Here is a 23,758-nt window from a genome sequence, read left to right on the forward strand (position 1 = left end):
TCCATCAAATCCCACCAGTAATTTGCATTACCTTTGAGTCAAACATCTTAGAGTACACAGCAACATAAGCTGATATTCATTTTATAAATGTCACAGCAGCAATCCAGATGCACAATTCCTGGTTGTATGCTCCAGTCTGAGGTAGCATAAACTGTGAAGATGACTATTTGTATTGGCGCAGGTGATTTGGGATGGGGAAAGGAACATAATGAGAAGCAGAAGGTAAAGACTTTATTTTAGTGATCAAAGAGGGAAGCATTTGTAGGTGGGAAAATAAAGATGCAAAGTTGAATTGACACCAGAGAATGAGATAAGATCAAAATGAAGACAAGAGTGGTGAGCAAAGGCATAGCAGGGCAATTCTCTGTCTTTGGCAGAGGTGGCACATGGAGCAGAAGCAGCTTCTGGGATGCCAATGGCAGCTATTTGTGCCACTGTCCCCCACTCTAAAGGTAGTATTTAGTACTCTTACCCTGGTGGCCCCATTTAGTTATTTTACTGTTGATAAGTATGGGTACATCTAAATGAAAAATTTGGTAGGTAGGAAAGGAACACAGATATAACTGGGAAGAGCAAGTGAGCTAACCAAAAAGAGGAAATTAGAAAGAATAAAGAAAGAAGAAAATAAATGAGTGAATGAGTGAAACAGAAGAAAAGAAAAGAGTAGACACTTTATCCAGCCAGAAACACCATATTTTGACTATCACAGACAATCAGGAATGCCTCAGGAAAAGCCAGTTCAAGCACTGGGAAGTAGTGGAGCTACAGGGAAGACCTCAATCAACCAACACAAACATTATGGGAAATACTTTTTAGAGTGAAATTAAGAGGATGACAGGGAAGGGAGCCTTACTTTCTTATGTATCAAAAACATTTAAATGTAAAAAGGGAAGCCCATAGCACCTAAAACTGAATTTGGAGGTTCTAACTACTTAGAGTACATTTTCCTTTTAAATCTTGTCTTCCACTCTCTTACCCTTTTTCACATTTTTTGTAACAGTTTCACCCTATCAAAAAGGCTTTTGCCTCCAGCCTCTCAAAGGAGGTCTAGAAGCCTCTACAGAACACTGCCCTGCCATTAAAACGATCTTTGTTTCAAATATATCTGTACTGCTGTACCATTACCCAGCAGGAATTGAAATACATCCATTTTTTTCCATCTGAAAAATCAAATAACTAATTTCAGAATACATTTTTATCCTTTAGAATGAGAGGTTTGTACTTGTTCCATTTGTCTTACAGTTATACTTCCAGTTTCTACAGAAATTACCCCAGATATTTAGAATCCCCCTGGTAAAAGACGTCAAAATTCTTCTAAATGCAACCCACCGTAACAAATCTTTTGTGTGTCCATCCTAATCTCTGGTCTATTTTAGATACTATTTACATTATTTTAAATAAAAATACATGTCTATTTTATCTTGATTCAACCCACTGATTCACCTTATTCAAGTATCTTAACTAGAGAGTTAAACTGAATCACTTATTACAAACGTTTTTAGGCTCCAGTGCAAGACAGGAATTCAAAGCATGCATATGAGTATTTAATGGTGTTAATTTCTGGCTACACAAAAATGATCAGCTTCCCTGAACAAGTCTACATCTGTCTCCTCAGAAAGAAAACAAGATACACAAATAATTAAAAATTGGATATCTCCAATTTAATTATCTCTCTTGTAAGTGGAGCTAAGTACCTAATTTTAAGCACTTTAATACATGTCAACTGATTTTTTTTGAAATGGCAAGTATTAAAAACAATACAAACATAAAAATACCAATGGACACTGTATTTTTAGTTACAATTGCATATCATATTTCTTTTAATTTTTACACGCAATTTATTTTATCTGGTATAGATTTAATAACTACGGAAACCAATTACTAAATTCCTCACATATCAGCACAAAAGATAAAAAGGTACTGCACCGGTGTACTAGTAAAAAACAGCATGTCCTACCTTGGAAGAGAGAAGGTCTTTTCTTAGGACGTCTGCGGTGTATAGGCTCTAAATTCTTAATATTTCTTTGAAACCTTCCTTTAAGGTCATTTCCTGGGAGGAGGTCTGGTGGTAAGCTACTCCGTCTGACTGATTTATAATCATTTTGATATGAATTCAGTTTACTCTTAGTCCAAGAGTATAAATTGCTGTCATCGACTGCCATTACAGTAGACTCATTTGTAAAGCTACTCTAATGTAAACCCAAGCAGTAAAAATCTGAAAATCCAAAGACTTATTTAACTGGTGGTCACAGTCCCAAGCAGGTTCTGATGTTCTCATGCTTAAGTCTGCACTTGTTTGGTAAGTTTAGCAAGTTGATAGGCGTGGGCTCAACCAGGTGTAGAATTACTACATAACCCCTCCTTTTAACAGTTAAATAGCACACAGGAGGAGGTACACGGAAATCATTAGGCTAAAAGTTTTTAGATGACTGGAAAGTTTTAACAAACATGAACTCACCAGCTCATGATGCATAAAAGGAAAAACAAAGTGCTTAATGGTAGCTGCTGTACAGGACACTGTATTTCATGTTTCACCAACAGTATTTCTCACTTCATTTCACTAACACTTCCCTAGCAGTACTTGTTTAACTTGGCATGCCCACTGCAAGAGACAGAGATCCTCCAAGCTATTTGTCTGGGGAAAAAAAATCTGATCAGTATATTTGGGTTCTTATCTGAGGCCCAGGTCCTTCTGTAGATTAAATATAACTGGCTTGTCAGAAGTAGAACACATTTTGAGAAAAAGTTTTTTGTGCCTAAATTTTGCACTATGCTTTATTTTTTGTTCTCAGAACCACTGACTTGTCTTAACAAGGGTTTCTCCAAAGTGTTATCTCTATTAGGATAATGAATACATCATTCCTACATACACATGTACACACACACTCCTCCAATTCCATCACTTTTTAAAATAACTGCAGACATATTAAAGGTGCTGGGAAGAAGCAGTAATAATTGTATTTCTTCACTATAACATGGGAAGCCTATAAAATGTGGCAGCCTAATTGCTGGTTAGGTAACTGTTTTAATATACACTGGACATACATAACATCTGTATAGACAGAAAGATCTGAACTTTTACAACAAGCAAAAGTTAGGATACTAATTAGAAGTACAGTCATCTTCCTTGTCTGTCTTTGCCACTACCAGTAAAATCCCCTGAGATTTACATAATTCTTTCTAACACATCATTTTGCTGTCTCTGACTTCCAACAAGACAATTTTAATCTGATTTAAATCAGTTGAGAGGCAACCTTAATTTACTTAAGTGATTTTAATCTGTTTTTGCATTTGAACTTTTTAAGCTATTCTTCTAAAGATAAGATGCATGCTTAATATCTAGAATGACCAATAGACTGGAAAAATGGTCCACAATCAATCAGATGATATTCAGCAAGGACAAGTGCAAAATCCAGCACTGGAATAATTGCATGCAGATGCAAATAAATACAGAATGGGGAATGAGTGGCGGTACTGAAGAGAAGGACCTGGGGGTTACAGTAGACCATAAACTGAATATGAGCCAAAAGCATGCTCTTGTGGCATAGATGATCATACTTGCTTGTATTAACAGGAATGTTCCTTGCAAATCAAGGAAAGTGATTCTTCTCTTACATTTAGCACTAGTAATGCCTCATGGTGCATAACGCTGCACGTAATGAATGCTGCATGCTGAATGTAATGGTGCATAAGGATGTGGAGAGCTTGCAAAAAGTCCAGTGAAGAGCAACAAATCTCTATACAGTTCATAGTTTGATCCACCTAACTAGTGTAAGGTGAACTAAGTTAGATAAGGTTGTTATTTTTAATGCGATCTAACCTACCCCTAACCTCCCTGAATGTCTGTACCTACCCTGTGGGTGGCTTCTCTCTACCCTTCTTTGATTTAGCAGGTGAAAAGCATGGCATTTTGGCATCTGTGACGATGCTGTATGAACCAATTTTATAGCAATATTATGATGGCCCTCAGAGGATGGTAGTCTTCATCTGCAAAGTATTTGAGGGTCAAGTTCTCTTCCCATATTTTCATCAGATGCTCAAGAATGAAGGCATTGCTTGCAATGACCATAACTGTGAAAATACTTTGAAAACGAGAGAGCCCATGAGACATATCATAAAGTTCCCATCTAACACAGCAGCAACAAAATACCTTACTTCTTCACACACTAACATTTGTTCTTTAAGGTAAAAAAAGAATTTGGTCAAAGTTATGAGTCAAGAACATCCTTTTGTCAAGCATTCTAACCAGATCTAAGAAAATAGCCTTCTATTATTTGTTAAACCCAATTTTCTTGTAGAAGAATTCTATCTATGCAACCCTCACAGAAAGAGGGGATGGAAACCACCAAAAGACCTCGCTAAACTAGCATAAGCAATACAGAATGCTTGAATAGAGCAATCAAAAGTCTGAGGGCAAAGGAACCAGTGAGATTGTGAAAAAATATTGTGGTAAAAAATAGCAATACACAGACTGGCCAGAAAAGAGGTCTCTCACTTTGCAAGTTGGCCAACTGTGTACCTTTTGCATATGAACATTCAGTTAATGAATTTCAAAATGATGTATACTAAATGGGCAAGCATATTTGAAACAAAATGACAAATGGTCTGAGCATGCACAATAGCCAAGTGTACCAGTGTACATGTTTGTTTCAGCCTAGCTCTGCATCCATTTAGACACAATACCGAATTTCATGAAGCATACACACACAGCATTCAAACTAAAAGACAACTGGAGCATATAAATATTCTAATTATTGAATCAGGGTCTAATCAGCTAGCTGAATAGAGCAGCCTGATAGCTAGGCTGGCAGCAGAAGAGAAGATTGGAGCTAGCTGCATGATTACAGCCTACTGGCATGGAAGACAGAGATTTTTCCTTGAGGCAGATCCTGGATCCGGTGTGTGGTGTTTGATCTCCGATTAGGTAAACTAAACTGAGGGAAGTCAATTTTCCGCTGAAATGTTATGGTCATGTAACAGCAGGCACTAGGGAATGGCAACGTATCAAAAATAAAAAAGCATTAGTACTCCAGAAATGCTGCTAAGACAGTGTCAGTTGCCACAGCAAAAGCACCATTTTTTCTGCGATACTAGCCAGAGCAATGACCTTACAAAATGCAAAGAACTGAGAACCAGAGTGAGTGAAATTGCACATAAGAGTATGCCAATTACTAGATAAAGACTTGTCACTTGAAGATTTAATAAAGATTTAGAGAATACAATTTGCTCAAAATATATTTACATAGTAATTTATAAATACAAATCTGATATTTGGAATGAAAAAAAGGAAAATTGTCTTTAAAAAGGATCTTGTCTAAAAATAAAGATACTTTCAGTTCTTGTTTTCAAAGTTTTGCAGACAATACAACTGGATCAATTTTGAAACTTCTCCTTTAAAGATAATCACATTGGCCAAGTATATAATGCAAACTGGAGAGATTATTGGGAGAAATATTTTATAAAAGAGAATTATTTGATTATTGAATTGTTTCCCAACAGTAATGCATTGCCTACAGCAATAATGCCTTATTCATTCAACAGATATAACAATTTAAAACAAGACAGTGGCTGATTTGGACAAGGAAGATAAAAAAGAAAACTGAAAATGGTGTATTAAGAGGCACACATAATTTATTAAGTAGTACTCTGTCCTTCAAGAAAATTATAATTTACTCTAGCAAGTTGTTTAAGGGTGCTGTCCTGTGGAAGTACACCACGATGGAAAAAAGATTTTTTGAGAATGTTTTTAAATCAAAAACAGCACACTTGGGATTCACAAAATCTAAGTTCTCTTCCTGGCTCTGACAGGCTTCCTGTCTTTTCAGTATGGCCTAATTTTTATGAAGTGTCTAAAAATTATAAGGAGCTGTTCTGAAAAACCTAGGATTAGGGCATCCACTTCTCCCAAAGAAATCAGGTGGAGCTATAAATACTTAGCACTTCAGTGGATCAAGCCCGAAGGAATAAATCCACATAGACTTAACTGTTGCAATGCTCTGGTGTTCAGTGGAATTTACAGTCTCAAAATAGGCACCCAGACTCCTTGTCTTATGCACAGGGAGGAACCTAAGAATGAGATTCACAAAAGTCAATAACCTGAGCAGGCAGCTGCCCAAGTTAGCTAATAGTACATGCCAAGGAGAGAAGCAGGTACTAAGCTCCATCAGTAAAAGAAAAATGAGCACCAAACTGCAGGCCAGAGAGGCATATCTAGCTCCATTTAGGATTCTCAGTTCTCTCCTGGAGTTAGGCACCTAAGATAGGTCATCCCTTTCTAAACAGAAACAGGAGAGCTCCCCCTGCCCATTGCACCCAATAGTTAGAATGTCCACATAGGAAGTGGGAGAACTGTTTTAAAATCCTCACCCCACATCATTTGAAGCAGAGACCTTTTAAAAGAAACTCAAGTGGAACTGCCAGACTACTGATATTCTGGGGTAAATGTTTCTCAGGGTTTTCTGCTGCAGTTGTTCCACTAAGTATAAATAATTAAATGCACATTAGAGTGGGGACTTGAGCCTGAGTCTCCCATGTTCCCCTGGCTATTAAATCCCTCACTCTTTTTCTCTTTAGAAAAATGAATATTTATTTATACAAATGGAACAGCTTCACAAGAAAAGCTTTTGTCGTCCTAAGACATCCAATAGCCTGATAGTTGAAACACTCCACTGAGACATAGGTGACCTTGGTTTAAGTCCCTGCTCCAAATCAGATGAGTGGGGATTTGCCAGCAGGTCTTCTATCACACTGCTGGGTACGCTAAGAATTAAGTCTAATGGAAGAGGACATAGTTTTCCCCAAGGAATACTAGCTGCCTCTTGTGCAGGACCCTGGAAGATGTACCTGGAGAATACCTACTGGATCAAACAGGCAGGTGAATACCTAGTCTGAGAATCTAGGCAGGGTCTAGGTGTGAGATAGGGCTCTGAGCCACTGGCTGGCCTCACAATTTCAGCAGTTTTGTACACGTCCACTGGCAGAAAATTAGAGACCATGGGGACTTCAGGTATCTCCAGAGATAGCAGCTGAGCAGAGGTTTAGAGAGTCCCTAGCCCCTAAAAGTTAAACTTAAGCATTAAACTCAACTCACTTTGGCAGATTAAGTGTTAAATATCTTCAGTTGGACAGATTTCTTTCTCCCAGAAGGCCTGCATAACTCTGAGCAAAATGGAAAAAGTAGTATAGTAGCCTCTCTAAATGGCAAGTGTCAAAGGTTATTCAAGCCAAAATTTTGAAATTTGGCAAGCTAATTCTACTGAACTCAATAAGTAAGTGTAAATTACAGCATACAGTGTAAAGCGGGAAATCAGGAAATGAAAAGATTGAGAAGTGAATCACTAAAGATATATTCTACAACAAAACAACAAGCGTATCCCAAGCAAGGATCTGTAAAAAGACTTTTTTGTTCTGCTGGATCAACAGTGGTTGAAGTAAGCGCATTAATAAACACAAGGATAGTAAAGTTTTCTACCTATTGGTCCTACCAAAGAAGATGTGGTGAAGATACCTTCTCTAGACCTGCTATTTTCTGGTTGTAAAGATCAGAACCTGAATTGTCAAGAGACAAGGTATAATAACAAAATAATAATTTAGGATGCTTTACATGTGATGAAATTGGCCTTTAAAGTGGTTTAATTTCCTTTTTCCACTGCTTTAATTGCATCACTGTTTACACCTGTGGCGGTGTATTTCATTTTAATTTTGTCACACTGTACAAGTGTGGTGAGAAACACAACCAATGTATTATAGTTTGCTATGTAACAAATTGCAACGATACATCTGGAGAAGGTGGTGGGGACAGTGCACAGGGTACTGGAAGCCCAGGCGTGCTTGGGGAAGCTCAGGCTTAGATGGCTTCTAGTGCCCCATGCACCATCCCCACCACCTTCTCTGGCCATCTAGAAAGCACCAAATCCCCCTGCAGCTCAGTGGCTGTGCAACCCAGCAGCAGCTCACATGGGCAGGCTCTGCCAAGGGTGGCAGGGAAAAAATGTGGCAAAAGGCTGCTATTTTTTTTTTTCCTGGCAGAGCCTGCCCACGGCTAGGTGTTGGAGGCATGAGCTGATGGCAGGCCATCACCTTTCTATCACAGTGATGTAAGTCCCTAAATTGAAATGGTGGGTTTTTAGTTGACACAATTAAAAACCCACCATTTCAATTTAGGGAGAACTAAATCCCCGCCATATGTACAAGCAGCCTTAGATGCAGTAAGTCATACACTATCCATCCCTTGCACCATAGCATACGGCCAAGAATTTCAAAAGAATAAGAATGACTGAGCTGTTAGCAAACATGTGCTACTTATCATTAAAAGCAACTTATATTGGAGGATGAGAGGGAAGCTAATACTGTATATTCAACAGAAAGGAGATTTTTCAAAGGAGGATATTCACAGTTGGATGAAACAACTGTGAACCATGTGTCTGTACCTGGTTAATTAACTCAAATGATAACTGCAAACAGAACAACGTATCTGGAAGATGATACTTTAGGATGCAACCGGTATAGTTTCTGCAAAAGAAAATTGTCATTGATCTGTAAAAATTCTTTGAACACACCAAAAAATAGCAGATAAAGAACTAATTATGAATTGATATTTTCAAAAGTGTTCAACAAGGTCCTCCACCAAAGGCTCTTAAAAAAAACCTAAAGAGTCATGAGGTGACAGGCAAAGTACTGTCTTGGATCAGAAATGGGTAGGAGGCCAGAAATAAAGTATAGGAATACATGGTCAAATATTCAGTGTGACAGAAGATGGGAAGGTGCCTCAAGGTTTCATATTTGGGACTATGGTGTTTAGTATTTTTAACAGTTTGGAACAGCATGCCATTCAGTTTTTCCAAAATAATCAGGTGTGCCCATCAGGTTCCAATGATACATCAGAATGCCACACTAAGTCCAGCTGGTGGCACATATCTGGCACACAGGGTGGGTGCTGTGGTGGCCCAATCCAATGCATGGAGTAGGTGGGGTCCAGCCCCAATTTGGCCACATTGGGAGTGGGGAGGGGCCTGCCATTGATCTAGCCACATGGGGGCAGATGCTTAAAATAAAAAGGTAAACTATTAAATGAGGGGGAAAAATTCACATGGGAAAGTGAAGGCTGAATTAAGATTATAACAAAGATGTACAAACACCTTCAATTTTGATTAAAAAAAGACTTGCCTATTTTCTGTGAAAACTGGTTTGTACTGATTCAAAGACCATAAACACTGGACCAAATATTTGAATGAATCCAGTTTTCCAACAGACTAATCTTGTTAAAAATAAATAGGCAAGTCTTGACATGTTCTTGAGAGACGAATGAAAAATCTCCCTAAAAATCAAGACATTCCTCAGGAGAAGGGTCGTAGGGCCAGAATGACAAATTAAAGTCAGAGAGTGCATCTACATGTGAAATTAATGCGAAGCAATAAACTCCAGAGCAGTTCAAGCCAGAATAAACATCTACTTGTGCACCTGAGAAAGTAGTTTGAGCAAGGGAGGAGTAGGTCTAAGCTGGCAGAGGGATTGAGGGATCCGCCCCAGGTGTTGGGTGGCCAAGTGGACGGCTGGGGCAAAGGGTGCTGCAAGTGCAGAGTGATGTGGCTAGGCGGCAGGCAGAAGTCTGGCCCCTGGCTGGTTGGGCTGACATCAGTGCAAGCATAAGCAGATTAAGAACCAAACTGACTGGAACTGCTCCCTGCAGATTAAATCAGAGCTGTCAGGACATGCAGTTTCGCTCACTCTGTGTGTGTTTTTTGCTTCGCTGACAACTCACAAACTGGCTGTATTCCAATAAGGAGAGCCTTATTGAAACTTCCTGGGAGCTGGGGTGTGTGTGTGTGTGTATGCAAATGCACATGTGGGTAGCCCCATCCTCTGAAACTTGTGGATCACTTAAAGGAATAATATCCCTCTTAACAGTACTCCATACAGGTATACTGATCATGCCTGTAGTCAGGAATAACAAGCTAAGAACAGGTGTTCAAAAAGCCCGCAGCAAAGGTGCTCTAACTTTTGAGCTTTACTCTAAGTGCCATCATTTAGGTCAGGAGGAAGCAGAACACGTTACCCTTTGAGGGAGCAGGAACTCAGAGCCTGCCTGCTGGACCTGAGCGCAGCAGATGGAGGGGCTCTCATATACCTCCAAGACCTGGTATCTGGTCTTGGGAACCTTGGTCCACTTGTTCCACCCCCACGCTGCTGCTTCCCTGAGCAGGCCCCGCCAGGCACCTTCCTGGCTCCTTAGGCCATGAGTCAGTGGCTCACTCATGCCATGTCTCCTGTTCCAGGGACCCCTCCCCCCGCCAAAATCAGTACATAGTACGGAGTGTTCACCCACAGCCTCCATCTGGGGCACACTCCTCTGGGACTTTCAGACATGTCACCAGAGAGAGGAGTCCCTGGAATGGGGCTCTCCATAGCAGGGAGCGGGGTGGGCAGCAGCCTGTCTCACCACTCCAGCCTAGGAGGGAAAGTCTCCCTGCAGCTGATGGTGCTGATGCCACTCAGCGGTGCCATAGATGGATTCCAAGCAATCTTTGACTGCATGCATAAACTCCTTATCCTGGTGCTGCACCTCTCAGTTCAATAGCGACATGTGAGATCTCCCTCAGAGTGCCATTGGCCATCTCTAGACCCTGTTCTTGGACCTTCACAGTGTGTTGTTCCTGGTCCTGGATGGCTCATTCAAGTGTCGGAGCAGAGTGGGTGCAAGCAGTCACCAACCAGTGCATTCCAGCAACCCATATCAAGGGTCCCCTTTGGTCCTCATGTTGCTGGCACCATCTACACACACACCTCTGGCACCCTGCAGGTGTCTGGCCAACCATCCTGAATCCAGTATCATGGGCTTCATGACAAGGCCTGGTGCGCACATATGCAGAGTCTGCATATAAGGGACACTGAGGGACCTATGGCTACTGTTATAATCGTTTCACCGTCAGAGATCCACTACCAGTGCATCCCCGTAGTGGGACTGTATATAGGTCAAAGAATAAAACTGTAAAACATTTTTTTATAAAGTGACTAATGTCAAAATAACTATCACCTTGTTATGTTTATTTTTTGTATCATTTCCCAATTTACTAAATCTAAAAAAGCAGACCTTGGTTGGATTAAAAAGCCAACCAACCAGAAAAAAACCCTGCTTTGTGCTTAAATTTTACTTTGTACTCCCAATCAGGTTATCAGCAAAGCTGATAGAGTGAGAGAAATTACAGAAGTCACATCATGGAATGCAGCTTGATACCATTTTCTCCTGGCAGCACCGTTTTATGACACAATTATGAAATAGAAAGATGTTTAAAAAACTTCAAATTATTATTTTGAGAATATGTGTGGACCAGAGCTTTTTTTCAATGGTGTACTTTTTTCCTTACTGCAGACAAGGAAAGAGTGAGGAATTCTAACATATATGTAAGCTTTATCAAGGAGAAATTTTAAAGAGCAAAAGGGAAGTTTCTCAAGAGTTGTTTATATTGTGTCTGGCTCAATGATCATTTTACAGTTGCTTCCCCTGAATAAATCCTCTTCATTTCTAGATTAGCAGCAGTAATAGAGGATCATGGGATCTACAAGGTAATATTTAAATACAGATGCCACCACATACAATATGTATAATTAAAAGTGAAGAGAATATTCTTGCTAGATAAGGAAAGGCTCTTCTGGATCTCTTATTTGTGCACATAGATAATAAAAAGCCTTTAAACTAAGATTTTACAAGATTTTTAATAAAACTAAAATTAAGTATGAAAACCAATAGGAAATGTATAGTACAATATAAACAAACTTGGTCACTTCGTGGAAATGTATGATGAAAAAAATGAATTAATCCAGGGTATTATCAAGGAACTTACTTTATTAAGTAAAATTCTAACACACCATCTTCTTGATGTCTATGCATACATATAAGGTATGTGTATAAATATATCAGCTCTCTCAGGGAAAGTGAATAAAGTTCTTTCCAGGTCCTCTATACATAATACAACCAATTCTGTAAAAAGATTCAAATCTGGGCTATTTGGAATGAAGCCAGGGCCAATTAACACCTCAGATCTGAAGAGAACACTATCAATTCATAGAAGAAGAATCTTGTAATCACAGCCAGTGAAGGCTTTACACACCTGCTACTTTCAGGTTCAAACTCAGATCCTGTAAGTGCCAGGGCTCTAAACTCAGAAAAGCTGGTGAAGTACAGAGTATAAGGCAATCTCAGAAGCTCTAAATGGCTTGCAGTTCAAAGCCAGCTAAGGATTCTGAATTGTACCTGCTATTCAAAATGAAGATCAGAGTATGCGCTGTTGATATGGTGTATTGGACCACATACAGTTTCTTGGGGCTTTCAAATTCAGACAAAGATGAATGTGAAGTATTGACCCATGATAACACAGATCACTATGCCTAGGTCTTAATTTAAGCGGTCTCTGAGAAAGAAAAGGGTAGGAAAGAAAAAACCCCACAACATTCCCTAATCACTGCTGTTAATACTAGAGCATCCATGAAAAGTGAGGATGTAGGACCTGATTCAGTGATCACTGAGACCAGCAGAATCTAATTCATTCCAGTGGACATGACTCCGGCCCTGCAAAGAATTTAGGCCTAAAAGTATTTCTCTCCCATTTTTGTTAGTTATTTACTACACTTCTAACAATATATACATAGTATACAAGTTAGTTGTCAAACAGTCCTTTCCTTTCCATTTTGGGTGCCACCTTGGAAAAGAGCAGGGGAGGTGTCTTCCATTAAACAGTGAGGACAAGTCCTACTTGATCCTCATAAAGCATCACACTGCCTGCAGACATCTCTGGCATTTCTTACTAATGAGAACGCCATGGGAGACAGTGTCAAAAATCTTGCTAAAGTTCAGCTATATCATATTCACTGTTCTCTCCCAACCCCAGAGGCTGTTGTATGTCATCTTCTCTATATAACTTTGCAAAATGTTACTTGAGTAATCTATATGGGCTGTGTAGTTCTGCATTATCAAGGACAGGATTTACTAATGAAAATTTATTACAGAACCTGTCTTTGGTAATTACATTGAAAAGTAACATTATGATTGTTAAGATGATTTTAAATTGATAGGCTTCTAAGGCAGACAGAATACAATATAAGGCTAGAAGGGGGTTAAGAAAAACTATTGTATTTTCATGCCAAAATCTTATAGGAATTGGTTAATTATGTTCCAGAATTAATGAGCAAGGAAATGAGACTTACTAACCTTCCAACTTCCAGAACGTTATTCCAGAGAAGCAATCCCGTAATTCATTTCTAAAAATTCAGACTACACATTTGCTGCCTCTCTCCAGGAAAAGAATGTTTCCATTCTTATTAGTGTTACTCAGAAAACAATTCTGTGCCTTTCATGAAATTAATAAAACGTAAGAGCCCCCCTAGGGGTCCCCAATGAGGGTAATAAACATTTCTTCTTTAGGGACAGGGAGAAGTCAATGCAAACAAGAAACCCTCCTAACCAAACCCTGGGTAAAGGCAAAACAAGTGAACACATTACAGGGATATCTGAACATGAGGAATATCCCAAATGTAACTGTTTTTGCTACTATGTTGGATTCCTTTTAAACTTTTTTTAATCTTTACCTGTAACCCAGAAATGTCGAAAAGTAAATGTGGCATATTTCTGTTTCAGATCGAAAACGGCAAGCTGGTTGACAAAATAGTAGCTGAACTAGTTATTTTTAAGTGTACTGTGCTTTTTTAGTTTTATTTTCCATAAAATGATGAACACAGACATGTCCAATGTGTGGACATATTTTTACTTGAGTAAAATATAATTTACTTGAGTAAAATATAATTTCATAAAAGATATTTTTCATGTGTGTACACACACTGGCACAGATACCATATATAAAATATGTCATGAATTTCATTGAACAATCCAAACCTTTCTGGAGTTTCTGAAAAAACAGCTGGTTTTCAGACATGGCCAAAGAAGGCCAGTACATAGCCTAAAATAGCACACCAACCTTTGGAAAAATTCTGCTTATTTGTATATTTGAGCTTCATAGCTCATTACTTCATGGGGGGCATGGAGAAAGGAAGTGCTTCCCCTCCTTCTACTCCCTTGGGAGGAAATATACACTGGAAAGATTGTCTAAGTTAAAAAAATATATTGGAAAAATGCTATTTATATCAACCTAAACCAAATAGCAGTACTATTTTAAACTTCCAGAGTATTCTCAGAAACCATTGCTGTTCTAGTATAATGCCATCTTATTTCCTTGCTGGAGTTAATACTAACTGCTTTATACATATTTTTTAAAAGCAAGGGTTCTGTGGGTACACTTTTGCCACCTTTCCTGTCTTTGTGAACCAAAGGGTTTCAATTTGTTTGGCTATAGCATCTGAGAATAATTATTGTCTAGTATTCTATGATATGTTGTATGCATAATACTATGAACATATTTTCCTTTAATATCAGAAATATCCTTTTTAAGAGGACTGATGCAAATTAAATTCAACTTATGTGACATTCAATTTACCACAAACACTTCTTATCAAACAGTTTTGAAATTTTAAAGTGTGCTGACTCTAAAAGAGTCCCCCTACATTTGTCATTAGCAAGCTATTCCCGACATAAGCTGCCACTGTACTCTAATGTTAAAAGGAAATGGCACGGGTTTCATTAAAAAAATAATTAGGGAGTATTACATTATATGTATCAGCTACAGAATATTGCTGACAGTGCAAAAAAGATCTTTCTTCCATGAGCAACAACCTCCTACTTCAGATGAAAGGACTAAGATACTACTGGCTGCCACACAGGATGAATTATGATGACTTGTTTCACTGCAAGGAAAAATCTCATACCAGCATAAAAAATACTCTGAGTCTAAGGAAAAACATGTAGGCTAGGGACAGAAGTTACACATAAACCAGTTTAAGTGATCAGAAACTCATTTAAACCCAGAACAGAAGTTCAGTGCACTTAAACCACTTTCAAAATGGCTGAAACTGGTTTAAGATAAACTTGGCTGGATGTAGTATCAGACTGAAGTGCTTTAGGTCAAACCAGTTTATGGAACTTCTGTTCCAGACCCCTCCCTGGTTCAGGTTAACTCACAGTCCCCCAGCATCCCAAGATGCTTTTCAGCCCTGGTCTGTACTGTCTGCTTCAGAGAAGGACTAGCCCCACCCCTCTATTCCCTAGCTGGAGCACTATCATTGCTCCAGCTGACTGAGAAGGGGGGTGGGGTGGGAAACCTGGCTCTGATGCCCAGCCTGGGTCTGCCTGGTAGGAACAGAGCAGCCCTTCACATTCTTTTCCCCTGCTCAAGTGGAGGGCTGGGGGGCATGGCCAGAAGCCAGCCAGGCAGACAGGCTGAGACAGAAAGGAGGGAGAGGGGTTTAAACCCCACCCCTCCCACCCACATGGGACCCCAGCCGGGGTCTGCCTAGCATATATATCAGCGTCCCCACATGTCTCTGTGCTGAAAAAATGGCAGTGAGACACTTTGGACTAAAGCTCATTGAACAAGTTTTATTTAAAGGTGCCCTGCCATGATTTTTCAGCTTGGGGACGCTGATACATGTGACAAGGAAGGTTCTCAGGGCCTTTTGGGGCTCTAGCAGAAGCAATCCAGGTACATTGAGCCTGGCCAGCAGCTGGAGCATGGCTCTGGCCAGCCAGGCTCCAGTTTCTAGTGGTGCATGCTGCCAGAGACGGAAGATCATCAAGTCCAGCCCCCCACCCAAAGGGCAGGAAGTCAGCTGGGGTCATAGGATCCCATAATTAAATTATTATTGCTAAGAACTTCTGTTTTTACACATGGTATCTGAAACCTAAACAAATACATATAGCGTTATTTTAATATTAAAGGAACGGATAACAACGGAGAATTTTAAACAGTGAAAATAAAAGTTAGAACAATTAAGATGCTTGTGTTCAGTTCTGCTTAGCACTCTGAATTAGTACTAGCAAAATCAGTAGTGTTGAGACATAGGGGCAGTGGTTATTTTTAGTTACTGGTTTTGTTACTCTCTCCACCTCAGAATGGCACCCCAGATGGCTGCCCCTTCACCCCACTCTAGATAGGTCACTGAGCAAAGTATTTCAGCATCTGTTTAACCTTAAAGAGATGAGACTTCAATTCACATAAATAAAATTTAGAGTGTAGGCTTTATTACATTGTCGCTACAGTGGTTAGCTGTGGTCTTAGAGTAGGGCTTTTTCTTTTCTTCTCAAAGCATGCCTGGGACAATTTAAATTTGATTTTAGAACTTGCCAAATAACTAGCTAAAACTTCTTCAGATTGCTGAATTATAAAATCCTATCCTGTGATTTATTCAATGTAAGAAATGAAACAATTAAGAGATTAAATTCCTGCAGTTAGCTGCAGAAATAGTATGGAAACATTTTACCTTTAGCATCATTTTCTATGCAAGTGGGGAATCACATACACAATTATATACACAATCTTCAAAAACACATGGGGACAGGCTATTTTGGCTTGTACAGAGCTTTTTACAAAATCATATTTTTAAACTGCAGTTCTAATTTTTGATTGACAGGTCTACAGAGTACTCATGAAAACAAATCATGTAAAATATTCTCACAAGACTTTACAAGCCATATTAATAATAATATTACCACAAGCCATACTGTGCTTGCAGACTTTTAGGGCTACCCCAAGTGTAGGTAATTATTTCAGGCAGAGGGCCACTTACCAAGTTTTGGCAAGCTGTTGAGGGCCGCATGGGTAGTCCCACCCCTTGACAGGTGCTCCGCTCCTAGTCACCATCTTGTGACTGGAAGTCCTGCCCCCTAACTCCTGACCTTTGCCACCAGAAGTCTCTCCCCATGCCCCCAGAAGTACTCATTTCAGCAAGGGGTTTTGCCATTTTGTAACTGGAAAAAATACCAAATTATATTCTAAAAATCAAACATCTACAACATTCATTAATTGATTTAAAAATATTTTGTCCTGGTTCACATGTGTTTGTGTTGTGCACATAGAGGTGATTGTATATAATAGCTTAAAATGAAGTCTCACTCTTGTATATCGTGGGGGGTCAAGAGTGTGGGTGTTTCTGTGGGGGTGGTTAGGTGTGGGTGTGGGGTGAGATGTGCATGTGTATGGATGTGCAGGGGGAAGGTGGCTGGGGTGCGTGAGGGGGTGTGGGTGTGGCGTGTATGGTAGCGCGAGGGCAGGTGCATGTGTGTGGTGGGATGTGTGTGTGGGACTCACCCTACACACACACACACACACACACACACACACACACACACGCAGTGCAGAGGCAGGGAGGCAGGGACATGGCTGGGAGTGGAGTGGGGTGGGGCTGGACTGCTCAGTCCTGCTGGCTCCCACTGGCTCCTGTCACCTTTGACAAGCAGCCAGGAGCAAAAAAAGATTAATTTACTAATTTTTTAGGGGTTCTGCGAGCCAGACAGAATGGCCTAGTGGGCCAAATCCAGCCCACAGGTCATATTTTGCCTGCTCCTGGCCTATCCCAATTCCCACTGAAGCTAGGGTTGCACAGAACCCTACTAGCACACAATAAAGATCTTGAGGATCACCTAACCCACCACAAATTTTTATATCTATGAAGGGACATCATTTACAAATCTTTGTGTACTAAGGTGCAGATATACTTTTATGATCTGCGCTCATAAAAGGGATCGTGGATACTCTTTGTCCCTACAGGCTGAATTCTGGCACCTTAAAACCAAATGTCAAAATAGAAAACTTCCACTTAAGCAGTTAACATCAAACACAGGGAACCTTAGCCCTGTTACTAGAAGGCAGGTCAAGGGCTCAGAAAGACCCCAGATGGCAGAGAAGAGAGGGGGGGTGTAACAGGGAACCCTAGCCCTGTCACCAGAAGACAGGTCCACCCCTTTAAGGCCAGAACTTTCTGGGCACAGAATGCTAGTAAGGATGGGGTTAAATATTGAGCCTGGCCAGCTAGTCAGTGGACTGGAAGGGGCAGGCCAGGACTATAAAAACCCTGGGGAAAGCAGCGGTAAGGGGAAGGAGTGCATCCCAGAGCTCCATGAGAGGCTTGGCGAGTGGTCCAAAGGCTGGAAGAGGGAACTATGGAAGCCCTGAGAGATGGCAGCTGCCCCAGAAGCTGACGGTGGGGAGCCAAAGCACGGACCTGGCGTAAAAGCTGGCATGCAGCTTTCTTTGATCACGTTATTTTAGTGGCCATTATTGCCCACGGATAGGACTATCCATATTTCTTTTGGTTATTGAGTACCCGGTGGTTAGGGTGAGGCTATTAGGGGAAGGAGGAGGTCTCATTTGGGGGCCCACCACAGAGTGGGGACACCGGCGCCAGCGAGGGTGCAGCTTTTTGGGGTACATAGACCCCAGCACCAAAGGGGGCACAGGATTTTGGGGCGCACTGACGCTGGCACCACCTTCAAAGGCCAGGGTGGCCTGGTGCACCTAATGTGCAATTCTGATTTTTTTTTTTGTGGGACTAAGCAAGTCCGTCCCCTGGTCTTGAATGTGCACACCCCAGCTGTGGGGCTGGCGGCTAGACCTCTAGGCCAAGGAGACTGGGCTCCAGATTGGAGCAGGAAAGAGGGCTAGAGCCTCGGAGTCAAACCCTGTTTGGTGGGTTTAGACGGGGAGACCTAGCTAGAGAAAGACTGGGGTCAAGGCCTGTGGAGGCGAAAGACCCCAACATACAAAATACAATAGGCAGTCTCCCGCTTTCAAGAACATCAGCATAATAATTTCCATCAAGACGTGGCAGGTGAGTAAAGAGTGGGACACAAGAAACCTTAAAGGGGAGTCCAAGGGTGCCTTACATAGGGCGAGGATAACAGGGAAGATGGCGCTGGGGAAAGCAACCTGTTACACCATCCAATTGAAAACAACTGTTGCTTGAACACACAGCTTTCTAGTAGTACCCTGCAAATGCAAAAACTGAGGTCTATTTCTCTCCCAAATTGGTGAGGAAGAAGCTGGTAGAGCTACAGATCCTATCACTGAGGGAGAGAATAGAGTAGGATTATATTTTTATTAGTGACTTCCTTAGCTAATTAAGGAGCAGCATTGATTAGCTCACCCGCTGTTAAAGAACAAATGCACACCAATTTAACATAAACTCCAAAAAGACATAAAAGCCCGTGGTAGAATACTTTAATCTCCCTGGACATTTCACCCTTGACCTCAGAGTGGTTGGCTTATGGACAACATAACTTTAAAATCCAACTTGAACAAGAAATTGCAAAACAAGAAATCATCCTAAACATATTCTAAAACTGGGACGGCCAACCTATGAGTACAGATCTCTGCAAATTGCAGAAGAAGTTCTCCCTGCAGTGGCTCCTTTAAATTTTTCATTTCACCACTTGGTTCCACCCCCACCCCACTCCAGGTCCCTGATTGGCAGAGAGGCTCCACCAGCTGGGCTGTTTGCTGCTGATTGCCAGAGAAGCAAAAAAGTGCAGTTTTAAATATGTCTTGGTTTTTGCCTCCCCACCGGTCAGCAGCAAGTGGTGGGACCACTAGAGCCCCTCCACCAATCAGCAGCAGGGAAGCAAAGAATGATCCTAGTGGAACTGCTTTATCAACTTTAACAGATATTAAACCACAGAGACTATTATCTATAGACTATTATATATTCTGTATTTTCTCATCAGTGCCCACTTGCAACTCATATTTCAATTATTGTCCAGAATGTGCTCTCACAAATAGTCATTGCCAAACACTCAGAAATATACATGCAATCCCCATTAATGAGAAATGTACACCTGCTTCCTAAACCAGCAATATGATGCTTATGCTTTTTTACCAATATCAAATATAAACTATAAAATATCAACACTCTCATAATTACTACAATAATTATTACAATAGTTCACTGTGAAAATGTACTATTTAAGTCAAATACATTGTGTTTATTGCTAATGGAAAAATTTAAAGTAAAGGTGTAATGTTTAGATGTTGAAAACAGTCTTACCTTTCCTCAAATCAGCACTTCCAGCTGCCTATTACTGTTTAAATTTTCTGACATAATTTTCATAAAGAGGTAAGCAGGCAGTTTCTAGTTCAGGCAAAGGTGGATTAATTGCGATTGACAAGGATGCCACCTCCCTTGCTTCCTGGAGACGAATGTTTTGTATTATGAGCCATCACTGCCACCTAGGGAAAACAACAGTGTTCTTAAAACTTAGGTCACCTGGACAACAGTGCAATATATAAACTAGTGAACTGCCCATCAAGAATGATGGAGGGGGCGTTGGCAGGGACAAAGCACCACCACCCACCATCCCGCACTCCACCACCTCCCAGAAGCAAAGGGGGGGAAAGTATGCCCCACCTTGCCCTCCTTCCCCCTAAGCCAGCACCCTGCACTGCTGCCACTTCTAGTGCCACTGGCCTCATCCCCCCTGGCCCTGCTCCTCAGAGGCAGCAAAGAACCTCCATGACAGTGGGGACAGAGCAGGAGGGCAAGGCCAGGGCTGCTGGCCTCATACCCCTGCTCTGTCCCCTCCATCCCTGCTGTCATGGCGGCGCTCCACCACCTCCAAGGAGCAGGGGTGGGGAAGGGGGGTAGGGTGAGGCCAGCGGTGCTGGCCTGGGCCCCCTTCTTTATTCCCTCCATCATGGAGGTGCTATGCTGCCTCCAAAGAGCAAGACCAGGGGTGCAAGACCAGCGGCATTAGCCTGGGCCCCCCGCTGCCTCCGAGGAGCAGAGCCAGGTGTGAGGCAAAGCCAGTGGTGCTGGCCTGGCCCCCCTACTTCATCCCCATCATTATGGTGGTGCTCTGCATTCTAATTGGTTGCTTCACTAACCAATTAGAGTGTTCTAAGAGCATTACAGACAGACTAAGCCCTTTATTATATAAGAATTTACAGTCTCTTTAAGCTAAACAGAATCCATGTTTCAAAACAGACTATTATATATTATTCTTTATTTTATCATCATTGCCCACTTGTAACTCATATTTCAATTGTTGTCCAGAATGCCATACACTCAGAAATATACATGCAATCCCCATTGATGAGAAATGTACACTTGCTTCCTAAACCAGCAATATGAAGCTTGTGCTTTTTCACTAATGTCAAATAAAACAATAGACTAGCAATAGTCCTTAATAACAATAGAAGTCCTTAATAACAATAAACATCAATAAACAATAACATCAATAGTCATTAATAACAATAAAATATCATAGTCCTTAAAATTGTTTTAACTATTCTACATTTTGCCATGTATGCTGTTAAAAAGTTTCTTACTAGGGATATATCTTTCACACATGCACAAAATACCCAGTAAGGCACCTGTATTCAGTTTTAAATTATAATTTTTAATACAGCAACTCATAATGTCAATTATGACCATTTTACCTTTAGTTTTCTGGTTTGTATTTGAATAGAAAACACTGCTCTGATAAATGACAGAACTACTGTAAGGAAAAGTATTTTTTTAAGAAAATAAAAAAGTCTTTGGGATAAGAGGTTTTTTGTAGACCATATTCAAGTAACTTACCTACACTATTGCCATTACTGAAAAAAACTGGAGGCGTTTTGTTTGGTTCAAAATTACAAACATTTGACAATCAATGTTTAGTGCAGAAGTTAATCAGAGATAGGGGCAAAAATAAAGGTTACCTTAAGGTTTCCACTCATGGAATATCCTACAAGAGCAGCGAGAACAGCAAAAACTTTTTCAAAGCAGAACCTGTTGAAGTGCTCTTGCACTTATTCCTCTCCCTGGATGCTCCAAGAGCAAACTTATAAAGGGGCCATGACAGCATTCTGGCTGCCTCATTTCCTACTACTGTCTTTCAAGTCCTAAATTGCACTTGAGACCCCTAAGAGACAGAAAGTGTAGGTAGGTAGTGTCAGTGTGCATAGTCCACCCTGAAGAAGTCTTCTTACAGTTGAGTTGTTTTCATTCTCTCTCCCAGGACAGTCAGTAAGCATTACTTCTTCTCTGAAAGGTGGAATTTAGAGACCTAATTAAAAATGTAGTGCTTCTTTCACCAAACTGAAATGCTGCTGAGATGCTAGATCTAGTGAGCAGTGCTTTGTGTGAATAGAACTTCATATTGCTGCTCTGTATGTTTCTGAAATGCAGATATGCCTAAGGCATAGCTTCCATGCCCGGGTGAGTGTGATTTCAGCCTCTCTGGCAAAGGAACAAAAAGGTACTTGGTGCTTTCCCTCTCTACAAAGCTCAACCTGTACAGATAAAAGCTGAAAAGCAATTGTTTGTCCTTCACTATTAATATCCCAAAATGAAAAATGTAGTTGACTTTTTAAATCACTTAAGTCTGTTAAAAATAAAAAACCTAATACGATCTTGGTAGTGGAGACATGCATTTTGCCTCCCCATTTGTGGGAAAAAATAAGAGTACATTAATGGACTGTTTAAAGTAGAATTCTTACCACTCTGGGGAAGAATTCAGATTAGGAACGCAGGAGCACTTTGTCCTTATGGCAGACAATGAATGGCACGTTCTGAGGGCCTGTCGCTTGCTCACTCTTAGTAGATGCCATTGTTACACAAACTAGTCTGCTTCTTTAAGAGACAGTGCAGCTTGGGCCAGCCAAATTCTGTTTCATGATAAACTGAATAGACTCTTGTGACAACACATTACAAAAGATGACACAGCAGACTGAGAAACTGGGCCAAGTATTAATCAAAATTTTATCTTCTTACTATAGTAAAACCTAGTTGATAAACAACTCTTGGGAGGAGAAAAACGGTAAACAACCTGGAAAGGAGAATTGGGAGGAAGCACTGAGCTGGGAATGGTGCTACTTAGGATAAAGAACCAGGAGAACATCTAATAGGTTGGAAGAAATCTGCCTGAACTCTGGTACAGCTCCAAAGAAAAGAGCTCTGAAGCCCTAAAACATGGGTGTCAAACATGTGACCAACAGGCCAGATCTGACCTGTTGACCCAGGTTATCCAGCTCAAGGACTTTTGCCCAGGTTCTGGCTGCAGTGGGGCTTCCCGCAGTCAGCACCCCAGGGAAAGCAGCAACAAGGGCAGAAGCCCTGCTACTGTGGCTGGAGCTGGGGGAAAAATATGTTGCATAGTGGGCTCCAGCCAAGGTAACAGAGTCGCTGGAGATGCCTGAGCCCCAGCTTTCATTCCTGGTTGCTAATGTGAGAAGCCCCACTCTCTCCCCACCTAGAGCAGTAGCACACCCCGATCCCTCTCTCTCTCTGCCCCTCCCTGACCCTCCCAGAGCTATAGCAAGCCCTGATTCCCATTCCCAACTTGGAACCTGCTCACCCCATCTGCAACTTATGCCACCACCAGCCCAGTATAGCAGAAGCAGCCATGTGCAGGTACCACTGTCAGCTGTGAGCGTGCCTGGCAGGTTCCAGGTGGGGATCAGGACATCTGCCTGGGTCCACAGCTGATGCCACCACATCAGCACTGGGCAGAAGCAGTCCCACCCACCCACCTAGTACCATGTGGCAGCCGAAGCTAGAGCTGCCAGCTGCCCGGGGGCAAGATCTAATGAGTTGGCGGCTGCCCACCCACAGGCCAGATACAATCAGCTGATGAGCTGGATCCAGCCCATGGGCCACATTTTACCGACCCCATAATTATGGACATAGGATACTTGAGAATGGCCAAACTGGAGAACACACTATCTAAAGTTAGCAGATATTTTTCTAAATGGCTATTTATTTAAGACATTTAAAACAAAAATCATTGCTTATACAATATCAAGATGATAATCATTACACTATGCTTACTTGTTAAGGAAAATATTATGCAATAATATAATCAAATTTCTCAATTTAAAGGGTACTGCCATATTACCAAGTG

General features: G+C 41.0%; 1 protein-coding gene across 6 annotated transcripts in view; it reads right to left on the reverse strand.

Annotated features, from left to right (window-relative positions):
• The window catches only part of FRY (FRY microtubule binding protein), a 379,103-nt gene extending 359,006 nt beyond the window's left edge, over positions 1–20,097 (reverse strand). For 3 of the 6 annotated variants that reach the window (XM_019530097.1, XM_019530098.1, XM_019530096.1), the window contains exon 1: positions 1,958–2,261. In XM_019530097.1, coding sequence (XP_019385642.1) covers positions 1,958–2,162 — 205 coding nt within the window. In that variant the 5' untranslated portion in view covers positions 2,163–2,261. Of the gene's footprint in view, positions 1–1,957; positions 2,262–19,920 lie in introns of those variants that run through there. The other 3 variants (XM_019530102.1, XM_019530099.1, XM_019530101.1) reach the window with 3 other exon arrangements.
• Positions 20,098–23,758: the final 3,661 nt, after the last annotated feature.

This window comes from Crocodylus porosus, unplaced genomic scaffold, assembly GCF_001723895.1.
Source record: "Crocodylus porosus isolate Cpor-Errol unplaced genomic scaffold, CroPor_comp1, whole genome shotgun sequence".
Taxonomy (NCBI): domain Eukaryota; kingdom Metazoa; phylum Chordata; order Crocodylia; family Crocodylidae; genus Crocodylus; species Crocodylus porosus.